Source organism: Hydra viridissima, unplaced genomic scaffold (genome assembly GCF_058129835.1).
Source record: "Hydra viridissima isolate aposymbiotic clone 2 unplaced genomic scaffold, HvirCarnegie_v1 scaffold_13, whole genome shotgun sequence".
Classification (NCBI taxonomy): Eukaryota; Metazoa; Cnidaria; class Hydrozoa; order Anthoathecata; family Hydridae; genus Hydra; species Hydra viridissima.
The window spans coordinates 5,507,969-5,522,583 of record NW_028324312.1 but is presented as its reverse complement, the minus strand read 5'-3'; the positions used below and the strand labels follow the sequence as shown (position 1 = coordinate 5,522,583).

Below are 14,615 nucleotides of genomic sequence, written 5' to 3'. Positions count from 1 at the left end.
AATATTTTGTTAACTATTTCAAATTATATAGATCATGCTACATTGGAAAAAGAAGTCCAAAACAAAAGTGCATATATACAGGTTCTCAAAGGTATGAATTATTAAACATAGCTGCAAATGAAACCAAAATCAAGGAAAATCTTTTTTAATGAATAACAGCCATACTCTTGCTTCTTTGTATAATCATTTGCTTTTGCACCAAACAAGATTTAATATTTTAAATTGTCTCATGCTTTGAAGGCTGGAAATTTTTTTAGGAATTTGTTATCCTTATCTTTGCTAAACTATGCTATTGTTTTTTTTTAAATTTAGGAAAGCTCTCTGAAGCGTATACTGAGTTAGAAACTGCAAAACAATTGCGCCAAGGTTAGTTTTACTTTTCATTTTTAAAATGCAGCAAAAAAAAAAGAAGAAGAAAGGTTCAATTATTGTTAACAATCACTGAGATCATTAAGGTTTTCATCCTTTTATTACAAATCTATGTTGCTTTTTTTAACTTTTTATATTTTGTTTTTACCATTTTTCCAGCAGTTGAAATAGGAAAAGTTTAAGAATTAAAATAAAAAGAAAAAAATTCTTTTAAAACAAAGAAGTTTGCTTTTAGGAAACTCATCCAAAAATCTAAATCACATCTAAAAACACTTCTAAAAGGTTTTATATTTGTCATTTTTCGAAAATAGGTACTGCAACTGCTCTGACTTTTGAAGTTGCTTTGAAATCATTATGTGAGTTGTGTAGTATCTAAACCATTCTATCTTACTTGACAAGCAAGTGTAAGAGGAACTTCGTTTACATTTTGTTTATTGTCATTAGAGCTATTTTAGCTTTTTCTTATACAAAACATTTTTTGATTAGCTAGTTTCATGTAAATATCAAGTTTGATGTTTGGTAGGAGTTAGTTTACCAAACTTTACCATCATTGGAGTCCATTAAAATAAGAGATTTAGATATTATTTTTAGTTCAAGATTCCAGTGTTTATTTTTTTTATAAAGATTGAATCTTTGACTATTTAAATTGGTCATTAAAAAATTCCCATATAAAAATAATTTAAATTTCTTTTTAAGTTTTTTTCTCACACATGCAACAAATTTTTTTAACAATTTAGTTAGCCTGCTTGTGTTTTAATGAATTAATTATTTTGCTTGTGGTTTTTGAAAATCTTTCTTAACATTGCTGACATTTTAATAACTATTATGTTAGTAATGTTATAATTAGAAAAAATTTAGCTAAAAAAAATACAAAACTTAGAGCCATAAGCTGGGATTCAAATTTTATAACTTATGTCCACTTTTTTATAACCACTTTTTTTATAACCACTATTTTAAGCTTGCCATTAAAAAGTCAATAAAAAAACTATAAAAAGCTGTAAGTAAAACTAGATTTACTTCAAGAAAGTTACAAGATAACATTTTCAGTGAATTCAGTTCAACTTTCAACTTCACAAAAATTTGTTATAAAATTATGTTTTTGTTTTTCTCAAATTTTTCAAACTTTCATTTGTTAATTTGTGATTACTCTCTTTATAATTTAGTAAATGTTTTTATACTAAACATAAGGTGTATGAAACAAAATGAAACATAAGGTGTATGAAACAAAATGAAACATAAGGTGTATGAAACAAAAAACTAATTAAAAAACAATTTCAAAGGATTTAAATAAAGAAAAAGGTTGCATAGTAAAAGGTGAAATGTTTTAAATAACTGAACACGTGTGTAGAGAACACACGTGTTCAGTTATTTAAAACATTTGATCTTCTGAAGTTGTTACCTTACATTTGTTATTAGTTTCAATTTTTCTTTAATTTAGTGCATAATATTTCATTAACATAAAAAAAAGATGATAACCAGACTTTTTATTTTTTTCAGATCAATCTTCTAATTCTTTATTGTTGCAACAATTGAAAGGTTTGTCAAAATAAAATTCTTTTATTTGCTATTTTTTGAGTTGAAAGAAATAATTTAGTATTTTGGAGTGAAAGCTACATTTCTGGAGAAATCAATTTTGCTAAATTTTAGTGTCCAGTTCCTCAGGGTTCCTGAGATACAGCCATTCAGTTCAGACTCTATTATTTTTTCAAAGTTTTTGGTTTAATTACTGTCAGTTCATTTTCAGTTTACTGTTAACCTAAACTTTTGTTTACATATGCAGTATTAACCTGAATATTTGGTACCCTGGAAAGTTTTTAGTGTGAGGAATTAGAACATAAATGTTATCGTGGATAAAGAGATTTTTTTGCAATTTTAAGGGTAGAAATGTCTTTAAATTCTTAACAGCATTTAAAATCACCTCATACATATACACCATATCAACACCATGAATGACCTAAAAGTATTTAGAATGCAAACTATAATATTAATCAATTATTAAAATATGGTTTTTTTTATTATAACTTCAATCTTAAGTTCACAAATGTGTTGTGCATACACACATACATAGGGAAAGAAAAACCCGTTACCGGAAACTGTAAAATATATGGAAATTGAAAACCGAAAATGTTATTTTCAAAACCGGTTTTTGGATATACAGTACAATCTCTCTTATTCGAACTTTATGGGGAAAAATAAAAGTTCAAAGAGAGATTTTCAAATTATAGAAAGTTGACTTTTCTTTTGCACATTTCACGGTGACTTTACTTTTAATCGAATTATGGAGATTTTCAAACTAAAGAGATTTGAACTAGAGAGATTATACTGTATATCATTTGTACAAAATTTACTTGGTTATTTGGCAATTCTAAACCACTTTTCTTGATGTGAAGTTGCTCAAGAAAATAAATGAAAACATTTAATTTGCTTCCACTTGAACTTTAACAGTAAGTTACTGCAATTTGTGAATTAAAAAAGTGAAACAAATTTTCACAAAAACGAAAATGTCGTTTTCTGAAGTCCACAAGGATAACACACCAGTTTGGAAGCACTTTTTGCACTCAAAAGAGCTTATATTGGCCCAAACTCTGCGACCAAGAAATTAAGTGCAAAGGAGGAACCATAAGCTCCATGAGGAACCACCTGAGGACAAAGCACAACATCACATTTGCTGCAGTTGTTACCCCTGAGAGGAAACTCAAAGTCATCAAACCTATTGATTCGTTTTTTAAGACAGGGTCCTTGTTGATGTTGTTTTGGCTGAGCTTATTTCATGTAATGGGCTGCCCTTTCGTGTTTTCTCAACTAGTCAACGTTTGAGAACAGCTCTAGAGACACAAGGATACAAATTGCCCAAGGATTCTAAATTGATTAAGGCTCTGTTGATGAAACATTATGAAGATATCAAGAAAACATATCAACAGCAATTTGCAGAAAAGAAGCTTGTTAGTCACAAATTTAGCTTAACCCTTGATGAATATACTTCATCCAGAAAGAGAAGATATATGAACATAAATGTTCATATGGATGGTGACTATTGGAACCTTGGAATGATCAGGGTACATGGGTCTATGCCAGCAGAGAAATGTTGTGTAATTGTTGACAAGAAACTGAAAGAATTTGGGCTACGTTTTGCCTGTGATATTGTTGCAGTAACCACAGACGGAGCTGCTGTAATGAAAAAATTTGGTAGCTCAATTTTACCAGATCATCAGCTCTGCCTCGCACATGGAATCCACTTGGCTGTCTGTGATGTTCTATATAGACAATCTAGGAAAAAAGATAATGGCACACCTGAGCAAGTCACTATTCTAGAGGAGGACCAAGAAGATGATGGCAACAATGAGGAAGGAGGATTAGAAGTTTCAGCAGAAGCAGGTGCATCAGCTCTTCCAATGATCAGGGAGGCCACAGAACTCATCAACAAGGTCAGAAAATGTGTCAGATTGTTTCAAAAGGCTCCAGTTAAAAATGACATGATTCTGCAAAAGCATGTTCAGTCTGAGTTTAGAAAGGAGCTGCAGCTAATCTTAGACTCTAAGACACGTTGGAACAGCTCACTAGATATGATTTCAAGACTTGTTACCCTTAAGAAATGTATTCAAATGTCACTGATTGAGTTATTAAGTGATATTATGATTTCTGAGTCTGAATTCGCTACCTTACAAAATCTAATAAATACTTTAGAACCAATCAAGGTTGGTGCTGAAGCACTTTGGAGAAGAAACTTGAACTTGCTCTCATCTGAAGTTCATTTTCAAACAGCTAAAAAGTCAGAAAAACACTTTTAGTCAAGAGCTAGTTGACTCATTTACTAAAAGAGTCACTGAGAGGAGGAATGCTATATTAGTAAACTTAGTTAAATACCTGAATAATCCTAATGTCATTAATAGAGCAATTCATGATATTTTCAAAAATTCCATGCCAAAGAGAAATGCAATTGCTACTACTGCATCAAGTTTGTTTAATTGTTTGTTTGAGCAAAAGATAAGTGAGTCTATAGATGAGGAAAACTTGTCAGAGAATGAAACTAGTCAGGAACAAGTACAGAAATTTACTTCCTTGTCAGAAGATCTCGAGTTCTCCATTAGAGAGACAGTCAAAGGGGTTTCACCAAAGAAACAAAAAATAGTACCAACTTCCAAACTAATGCTCAAAGAAATGGCAGTATTTGAGCAAACAAAAAAATGAACAAGCAACTTAGATTTGTTGTACACGGCTTTGAAGTCAATCCAAGTAAAAAGTGTGGAGGCTGAAAGGTCATTTTCTGCAAGTGGTCTATTTGTCACTAAACTAAGGTTAAATGATGAAACACTTAATGCTTTATGTTTTTTACGTGCTTATTGTCTTAAGAAATGTAAAATTAACCATTAAAAAGACTTATTTGTTTGCTGCTCAATTGTATTCAATTTATGTATATGACACTGTTGTTATATATATTTATGTTTTTGCTGCTGTTGTTCTCCTGAAATATATATAATAAAAAGGTGCACTAGAAAACCGGAAAACCGGTTTTTAAAACATTGAAAACCGCAGTTTATTTGAAAAACCGGTTTTAGAAAAAACTTAAATATTTCCTTTCCCTACACATACAGAATAAGACTAAGGGTTTGGGTATTGGTATATCAGTATGAACCGATATTTTGAACTGATAACTTATCATTTGAAACGATAACTGACTGGAAATGATAATATCAGCTTTTTTTATCAGTTTATCAGAGTACATAAAAATAACAAGAGATACCAATACATAATGAAATTTAAAATAGCGATATTTTTTACAATATTCCAATTTTTTTTTTTTTTAAATGCCAAATTTTATATATAATTCTGTTTTTTTTTTTTTTAATGCCAAAATTCACGTATAATTTCGGTTTCACCTGCGATTTTATGCATGGAGACCCTCAAATTTTGCTTGAAATTGTGTCCAAGGCCATCAATCGTTTCAAGGAGCTCGACCATCATAGCCGAGCTCCTTGAAAGGATTTTTAAAACATTTTTAAATGTAAGCCTTGGACACAGTTTGCTTAGGCACATTAAGCAAGTGAACAATATCACATTGGCGCATTCCTTTACAAAACAACTCCAAAATTGCACTACGTTTATTCTAAAAATATTATATGCTTTAAAGATATCAAACTAAGAACATATATATACTAAACATAAAAACATGGAGAATCCAAAAACCAATAAAATTGATTGGATATCGTTAAAAACTTTATTGTAATATTATAATATAAATTTTGTCTCCGTTTTTTCTGGTCACCCTGTATATGGTGGAAAAAAAAGATTGAAAATGCAGGAATACAAAAATGTAATAAATCCTCATTTCATTTACTTAAAAGAAGATCAAGAAACTTTTCTTGAATACATTGTTCCTCTACCTGAGCTTCACATTATGATGGGAGTTGTGGATAAACTTTGTAATTTGCTTTTATATGTTTGGCCAGCTTTTCAAAGCTGGTTGAAAACACATTACATATTAATTAGAGGGTACCATGGTGTAGGTTTAGATGGAAACAATGCTAATAGATTCATCTCCCTGTTAGATATTTTGAAGAGGGATGTTACCTTAACTGCAACAATCAATATTTAACCAATAATTAATTGTTTGCATAAGTTTTTATTAGTGAAATCAGCTGTGTTTGGTTTGGAAATGGGTACAGATATTTCTGTTAAAATTGAAGATTTCAAAAGTTCATCTTCTAGACTTAAACTATATACAAAGAGATGTATTTGGCTATGACTTGACAGTTTCATGGAAAATACATATTTTAGTGTGTCACATTCTCCCTTATGTAGAACACAATAATATTAGCTTAGGAACTAATAAGGGTCTGCGTATCGTTTCGATGACACTTTTTTCTGATATTATATCAGTATGATAATGATATGGAAATGAAATGATATGATATGCAGACCCTTAGTAACTATGCAGAACAATGTGGTGAATCTGTTCATCACAAATTTCAAAAAACTTGGATGAACTATAAAAGAAACATAAGACACCAATGTTATGGAGAAAAGCTAAAATCTGTTGTAGTAAATTTTAATTTTAACAAACATTAAAATTAATAACATTTGTGATACAAATGTATTTATATCATTGTTTTTTTGTAAATGAATCAAATAAATATAAATGGGATATTTTGACTACCAAAATGGCTGACTTTATTAAAACTTTGGAAGAAAAAAAGCCAAAAATTATGCGTTTTAATTTTGAAAATACACATATTTAGCAATTAGTTCAGGTTTTTCTGACAACATATATTGTGTTTACTAATGCATATGATTGATTAATTGTAAAAAAATCAGGAGTGGGGAGAGTTTCAACTTGGCAGTCAATTTGGAGAACAGTGTAGTAATGATATGCGTTTTTGTAAGTTGAAAAATCATACGATATAATCGGTTTATAACAATATTTTATTGTTGTGTTATTGTTTGCATTTCCAAAGACCCTTATGATATTGTTATAGTTATCGGTATTTTTTCAAAACCCAATTATCATATCATTATATTATCATTTCAAAATAATAATGATACGCAGACCCTTAAATAAGATCTTGATCGTCTGAGTTGTACAATTTTATGTTTAAAAAAATTGTGTTTGAATTTGGAATGTTTGGATTACAATTCTTTTTTTTTTTTTTTTTTTTGTTGAGAAATTCAATGTTTTAAAAACCTTTTTTTAACCTAAAGCAACTATATTTGTCATGATAATAAATGTCATCTTACCAATAATCTCTTGTTGTCATCACAATAAAGGTCATTATATCAATGATCTCTTGTTCAAGAAATGACCTTTAGATCAACGTGATTTAGTGTTGAATTCACAAAATTTGTGATTGCAATGCTTTTTCAATGTGGCTGTATTTTGACATTTTGGTTGATGACTTTTTCACATTGAAAATGCTCTGTATGATTTAGTCATTTGCTATGATGACTCGTTTTCTGCAGGTCGGACACTGACCTGGTGAAACATTATATTATGTTTTTTCAAACACTTTGCCTCTGCTAGACTTATCGTTCTTAAACCACCTAAAAAATAAGGTTACTAGTTAACAACTCACAAACCAATAAATAAATGTGGGAAGAAATCAAAAAGTTTTTTGTTTCTCAACAAACAAAATGTAAGTAGATTTACTCTCTCTAAATAAATCTTCAGCACAGCAACTTTTTTTTTTGTTTTGTCAAACGTTTGTTTTTAAAAGTTTTTTAAAGTTTTTTTTAAAATCTACAGCACAGATCTACATAAAGATGTATGTATATGTGATGCTGTGCTGTAGATAAATCTGTGAAAATGATTTTTTCCAATCACATTAAACATTGCAGCCAAGTGAATTTTATTTATTGATGTCTTTTAAAAAACCAGGTTTTTTTCTACTTGTCAGATAATTAATTGCAAAAGTCATATCTGGTGCATCACTATTTATCATGTGACTGAAAAAAATCTTCTATCAGTTACTTTATGTTTGTAAAAAACATTTTTAAATGTAAGGCTTACAAAAAAAATTGTTAAAAAACAAACTAGGTAGGTTTAAAATTGGAAAAACTGAGTGTGCACAGTTTACAAATGGCTTCCAAAATTTTTTTTTAATTTTTTTTTTCTCCTGTAGATGAGTTATTACACACTCAAAGTTGCATTGCTAAACTAGCAAGTATTTATAACATTGAAGGTATGTTGCTCTATTAATTGTCAGTCTTTTATGCAAAATGTAGTATTACATGATTTATTGCAGTTTTAAAAAAATCTCCACAAATAAAACTGAGTTATGTTAAATTTTAGAGAAATTGGTGTAATTAAATACAAGTTATTTGTAATTGAATGAGATTTTTAAAACTTATTATTTATCAAAATGAGGATGTTAAATCATTCATTTGCATTTAATTATTTAGAAAAATCAATAGAACTTGTCAGTAATTTATGGAATGATACTGAGGATCAATTACAGGAAAAAACAGGTGTGTGTTAGCTCATTTACTTATTTTATCCGTAATATAATTAAATAAAACCTAAAAATAAAAACTTGAAAAACAAACTCATTAATCCACGTTTTTACTGCATTCTACCTCAAAGCTCTGTCTCTGGATTGCTGCACATGCATATTTGAAATTACTGTCTTTTATTAAAGTATATTTTTGTTATACTATTATAAATATTCATATTATCTTTAATATAAATATAGCATTTATAGTATTATGGTTCAATTTACAATTATTCTCATAGAACATTTAATAATGTATAATTTATAGTAAAATATACATAAGAAAAATATTATTTGATAAGGTAATATTTTTACATTTAGAACAAGAAGTTAAAATGGATACTGCTGTTTTATCCATCAATCAAATGGTTGCTCAGCTAAATAGTAAGCTATCTTACTACTTTGTTTTTTTAAGTTTTGTTTATAATTTATACTTGTTAATAATAATTTTTAACATTTAATAGATAATTTGGAAGTCATAACCAGAGAATCACAGTTAAGAATTGGAGGTGACAACTTTCTTTTTATGTTTCTATTGACTCCCTGTTTTTAACAGTAAAAGAATACCTTTTTCAAAAACTCTTTTCTCAAAAACTATTTTATACAAGAGTTATCAATTTATACAAGAAATTTAATTTATACAAAGAGTATGGTTTTGTGCAAGAGGCATTAATTTATACAAGAGGTATTAATTTATGCAAGAGGTATTAATTTATATGAGAGGATCAAGATTGAGCTTCTTTTTTTCTGATTTATAATGGAAATTCTATTTTCTGAATAGAAAAACAAATTCAAGAGAGTAGTTCAATCATTATTAAAGGTGAGTTGTTAGTAAGAAATTTGTTTAGTTTGTTAGTGGAAGTTTAAATTATGTTTTGTATATAATGGAGATATGTAATATACTCATGCTTATATATAATGGAGATATGTAATATACTCATGCTTATATAGTAAAATTTTTTAAAGATGAGCTAACTACTGCTCATTGTGAAATGGAAGAAGTTCAAAACGAAATTATAGTTTTGGGAGAGAAGTTATTGGAAGAGCAAGTCAAAAATAAATATAACGAAGAGCTTGTTGCATCACTTGAAAGTGAGTTTTTATCGTAATTTGTTGTACAAACACATTTTGTACACATCATATAACATTTATTATATGATTATATTATTTAAAGTTTATAATATGATTTTAACATTTTATAATATATTTATAAATTATAGCTGATTTTAAACTTTTACTAAGGTGATAGAAACAAATTGTTCCATTTTTCCCAAGTTTAAAAATGTGTTTTGTTCAGTTATTTTAAAATTAATTTATGTAAGTATATATTCTGACAATTAAATTTTTCCTTAATAGCTTCTTTCATAAACTATGCCTAATTTGAATACCCCAACAAGGGGAATGATTGTTGAAAGGTCCTTAAAACATAATTAGGAAACTGGAATCATTCTTCTTATTTGCATCAATTAAGTCAAAGCACATAAATGAATTCTGAGATTTTTCAAAAATCAAATTATCAAACATTTTTACTTGCAGCATGTTTTAGATTATGCAATAGTTAAAAGAAAGCAGGACCCTTTTAAGCTATAAGTTCTTCTCTTTTATAAATTGTTTTGCTGCTAAAAACTTTAATAGAATCTTTGTGTTATTTTTTGTCATAAAAAGGAAAACTCCTTTTTTTTAGTTTTCGATATAAAAAGTTCATTTAAATAAATACAATTGTTTTAAAAAAAATCTATACAAAGTAGTTTAACAATTTCAATGTATTTATTTTTTTGAATTTTATTTTATTAAGTTAAAACAAGCAACTTGCAAGAAGAAAATGAAACTTTGCAAATGAAGATAACTCGACTTGAAAATGAATGCAAATCGTAAGTTAATGTTTTGTTAAAGGCATTGTTGTTATTGATATACATGCTTTAAATCTATAAACTTACATTTCATTTAGATTAAAACAAGAGAATGCTTTTATTACAGCCACCCTAAAAGATTCCAATTTACAGGTTTTTACTTTTAATATTTTATATTTTGTTAATAAACCACCTTAAATACCTCGAATTAAATATTTTCAAAGATTCAATTTTTCAAGTTTAAAAAGTTACATATGAAATTAAAGCTCTTCATTATATAAATAATTCAGCTTTTAGTTTGTTTGATGCGTTAAAAGGAGTCTATATTAATATACCTTCTTAGTGCAGTAACTATGATTATATAAATATCAATTATGTTTCTTAGTGTCTAGCAAGAAGCCATAGAAAAAGTCTTCCAACCAAAAACTATGAAAATGTAAGTTTTTATCTCTAAAAAAAAACTTTTATATGAATCATAAAAAACTACTTTTTCTCTTACGGTAAACAAAAATTGCTTTTTTTGACATCTGGTTGTTGCTTAAGTACACAAAGATGCAGGCAAAAACATTGCCAGGGGCATAATTATGAGCATCCTGCTTTACCGTGCAGGCGTTTGTAACGTTTTTGCCTGCTTCAGTGCAAGAACTTAACCATTTCATATTTTCAAATCAAAATAAATCGGAAATTGTGTTTTATCAATAGGTGTCGTAATTTTATAATTTCATGAACACAAGTAATAAAGTCAGATGACTTAATTATTTGTTTATAAAGTTATATATGTTATATTTTTAATAAATCTCCGTTCTCAAAATAACCAAAAAACTCAAATACTAAAGAAATTTGGCGTGAAATTTGCGTTTTTTTCCCCTAATATATTTGTATTACTTGTCATCCAGCCAATTTCAAGTCTTATTTGGCCTCTTTCTTAGTTGAAAGAAAAAGTTTGATGACGCTTGCATGCGAAATTATATATGCCGATGCAGCAAGTTATAAGTAAAACGAGGCGAATGTTCTATTTAATTACAGCTTAAAAGAGGTACGCAGCGTTTGAGGGTTTCATACGTATGCCCCTGTAGAGAACTGCTATATTAATTTCTCTTGATTTAAATCTTGCAGATTTTCTTTAATAGGCTGTTATGACGAAACGCCACTGCAAGGTTGCGCGACTTGAAGATACGCTGTTTTAGCTTTTTGGTTATGTGTTTTAACTTTTTGGTTTTTTTACTTGTTGTGTGGTTGTCTGTAGTGTCTTTATTTATTTCGAAATTTTTACAAGGTGGAAACTTTTTCTTGTAAAAAGATTTTTTTTTTTTTAATGATAAAACGAGGTTTTGTATGGATTTTGATTTTTCTAATTATTCTCACTTATCTCATACTGTAAATTTCAGTTTACAATTATGTAATTATGTATAATAAATTCATATTTTTTTATAATTTTTTTGTATGAAGAGTATTTGATATTTTTTTGCTTTAACACTTTGTTACTTTTTATGAATTAATCAAAAATTATAAAATTTATCAAAACTATCTCTTCTTTCATTATTTATTAAATATATTACATATTAAATTTGTTATCATTCTATAACATTAAATAGTAATTACCTAAATATATATTATTTACGTTCTTAAATGTTAAAAAATTTTTACTGCTTCAGCACATGAATGCGTTTTATTTAAAAATATCTGCATTTAAAAAATTGCGTCGTTTGCTATTTTTTAAGTTGCCGACACAAATGATTTTTTTGTTTGTTCAGGCTACCGACGCAAATGATTTTCATGATGCAGCTCCTGCAGAAAAACAGCCAGAAAGAACTGAACTTTCCGAAGAATCTATATTACTCGGGAAAATGGTGCGAAAATTTTTTTTGTTTTTGTTTTTAATATGCTTTAAGTTGCTCATCGCTACAATACACCTTTTCTACCTTCAACCCCCTTACCCCTACCCCAACCCCCACCACCACCACCACCACATACACACACACACACACACACACACACACACACACACACTCAGCCTCCTCCATCTTCCATATCTTCTACAAATAAATTCGCGCACAAGTAAAGATAAAATTCTCAGTGTAATTTTTTTAAATCTATTTTGCCATGTTATTTTAGGGCAACTTGGTTGTGGCTTTTTTTGTACTATTGGTAATGTTCGGGGCCCTTATAATGTTGGGAATTATTAAAGTTACACCTGGTACATTACCTCTTGTAGACGAGAGAAATTGGATTGAAGCTTGGGAACATATAATTGATTATTTATTTTAGATTGTATATATTTTTAAACTTTTCAAACCGTGTTTCAAACATTACCTTAGTTTTTCTAACATTATGAAAAATAAAAGTCTAATACATAAAATAAGAAAGTCTCTTCATGATAACAAATCAATCGAATTTCATTGATACTCAGCAAAATATTTTTGTCTCGATTACTTCTGTTGTCTCGAAAGGTCAACATTTTTATTTTTAAAAAGCAGTTTCAATAAATAGTTTTCCCAAATCGTGAATTTGTTCTTTAATGTTTGTAAAGTGAATTGTTTAATATTTTTGAAGTTTAAGTATTTATATAGAGCGCGTTTCTCGTATAAGCTAAGTGCTATAACCTTTGGTTGTATGTAGCTAATCATGTATTTGACTAGATTTAGTCTGCATCGCAAAACAGATCTAAAATTTTATTCCAAGAAAGTTTTTTTCATTATCTATAAAATAAAATTCTTTTTCTTTAAGAAACAAATTTTACACGAAAAAAATTGTTAAAAAAAGTGTGATATGACCTGCATGTCCTATTTCGTTTTTTTAGCAATTTACTACTTGTAAAAAATTTTAAATGTTTATGATATGTTAACTTTCATCTTCATAATAGAAGCTCAGGTATCAGCAGTTGATGAAAATGTAAGTTTCTTATTTGATTAAACATCCGCCTGCGTGTTCCGCTTTCAAAAGTTTTAAGCAGTTATAATAATAAAAATAACGGTTGACTAATATCTAATAATCCCTCTAAAGTAATAAATTTAAATACAGAGATGTTATTTGAAGATATGATTGATCGAAGTGTTACAATTTTGTTGTGTTTTTCCTTTAAAATATTAAATTTAAAACTACATTTATTAGAATAGACATAATGACAGAATGTAAATTCATAAGAATAAGATATAATTTTAAATATTTTTATTTATGTGAAAATTGGCAGTAGTCAATTAAATGATTTAATTTTAATTTACATACATTGACAAAATACATTGTACTGATATTTCATTCAGAAAATGAGATTTAATTTTATTTATCAGATACTGCAGTTGATTATATTTAGCAGATACTGCAGTTGATTTTATGCTTCGAAAAATAGCCGACCATAAGAAAAAGATTAGGTTAGATTTGCATGAAAGGATAAAATGGATGCAATTAATTTGTCACTTTGTCTTAAAAAAGGTAACAAATGTTCCTTCAAAAAATACTATTGGTTTCTCAGGAAAGTTAGCGAATAATTACAAAAAGACGCTCAAGAAACACAAATTTTACTTAAAGATGAGCTAAAATTGCTTTAGCAGAAAAGAAGTATCAACACCTACAATAGCTAAGCTAGAGGAGTTTAAATGAATCAAATAAGAACTGACTTTGTTCAAAAGTACAGGACTGGAGAACGTACAATAATTGCTTTACGCTCTTTTTTGCGTCAAACCAACCTGATGTAAAACGTGTTTTCTCAATTTTTACTAATGTGACCCATCTGACCAAAAGCAGTCACGTATAAAATTTTAAGTTTTGAGTGTGATACATATTTAAAAAGGTAAAATATTCTGCTTTAAAATGATGCAAAAATTATTGCTCTAGCTTGACCCTAGCCAAAGTTATGAGCAAAAATGTAACATCTATATTAAAATTTTAAAACGGAAAAAAACGCGTTTAAAGGTTTGATGTCAAATAAAATAGATAAAATAGATGTCACAAAAATCACCAAATTAACCATCAAAAAATTATTTTTTATTAAAAGTTAAGTTTGAATAGCAAAGAAAAGTTAATTATGTAAACAATTATGCAAAAAAATAAATAATGATAAAAATTGAATTTTTGAGATGTTTTGATGGTTTTCTCAATATAACATAACGCGACATCCGACTGGTTTTGGTCAGATGCGTCACATATATGTAGAAAAATTCATTTTCGTTTATCTGATAAATCTTTAAACTCTTTGATTTTTCTTATTTTTCATTATAATAAATATAACCCAAAAGTTCATAACTTTGGTAAAAAGATTTTAAATTGTGTTTATAATCAATAAATTAGATGTAAGATATAAGATCATAAAGAGCGTCTAAATATTATCTTGTCGTTTAGTTTGCAATATTTAAAACTGAGAACTAACGGTTACAAAAACCGCGGTTTTTGTGAAACCCTAGTTACAAAGAAATACGAT

General features: G+C 28.1%; 1 protein-coding gene across 2 annotated transcripts in view; it reads left to right on the top strand.

The window, feature by feature from the left end:
- Nucleotides 1-12,701, top strand: part of LOC145194685 (uncharacterized) — a 28,406-nt gene extending 15,705 nt beyond the window's left edge. The window contains exons 16-29 of one of the 2 annotated variants that reach the window (XM_090070326.1): nt 32-91; nt 313-366; nt 1,867-1,905; nt 7,983-8,042; nt 8,263-8,328; nt 8,673-8,735; nt 8,816-8,860; nt 9,133-9,171; nt 9,318-9,443; nt 10,147-10,222; nt 10,300-10,354; nt 10,587-10,637; nt 11,956-12,051; nt 12,317-12,701. In XM_090070326.1, coding sequence (XP_089926452.1) covers nt 32-91; nt 313-366; nt 1,867-1,905; nt 7,983-8,042; nt 8,263-8,328; nt 8,673-8,735; nt 8,816-8,860; nt 9,133-9,171; nt 9,318-9,443; nt 10,147-10,222; nt 10,300-10,354; nt 10,587-10,637; nt 11,956-12,051; nt 12,317-12,469 — 983 coding nt within the window. In that variant the 3' untranslated portion in view covers nt 12,470-12,701. Of the gene's footprint in view, nt 1-31; nt 92-312; nt 367-1,866; nt 1,906-7,982; nt 8,043-8,262; nt 8,329-8,672; nt 8,736-8,815; nt 8,861-9,132; nt 9,172-9,317; nt 9,444-10,146; nt 10,223-10,299; nt 10,355-10,586; nt 10,638-11,331; nt 11,726-11,955; nt 12,052-12,316 lie in introns of those variants that run through there. The other variant, XM_090070327.1, reaches the window with a different exon arrangement.
- The last annotated feature ends 1,914 nt before the right edge of the window (nt 12,702-14,615 follow it).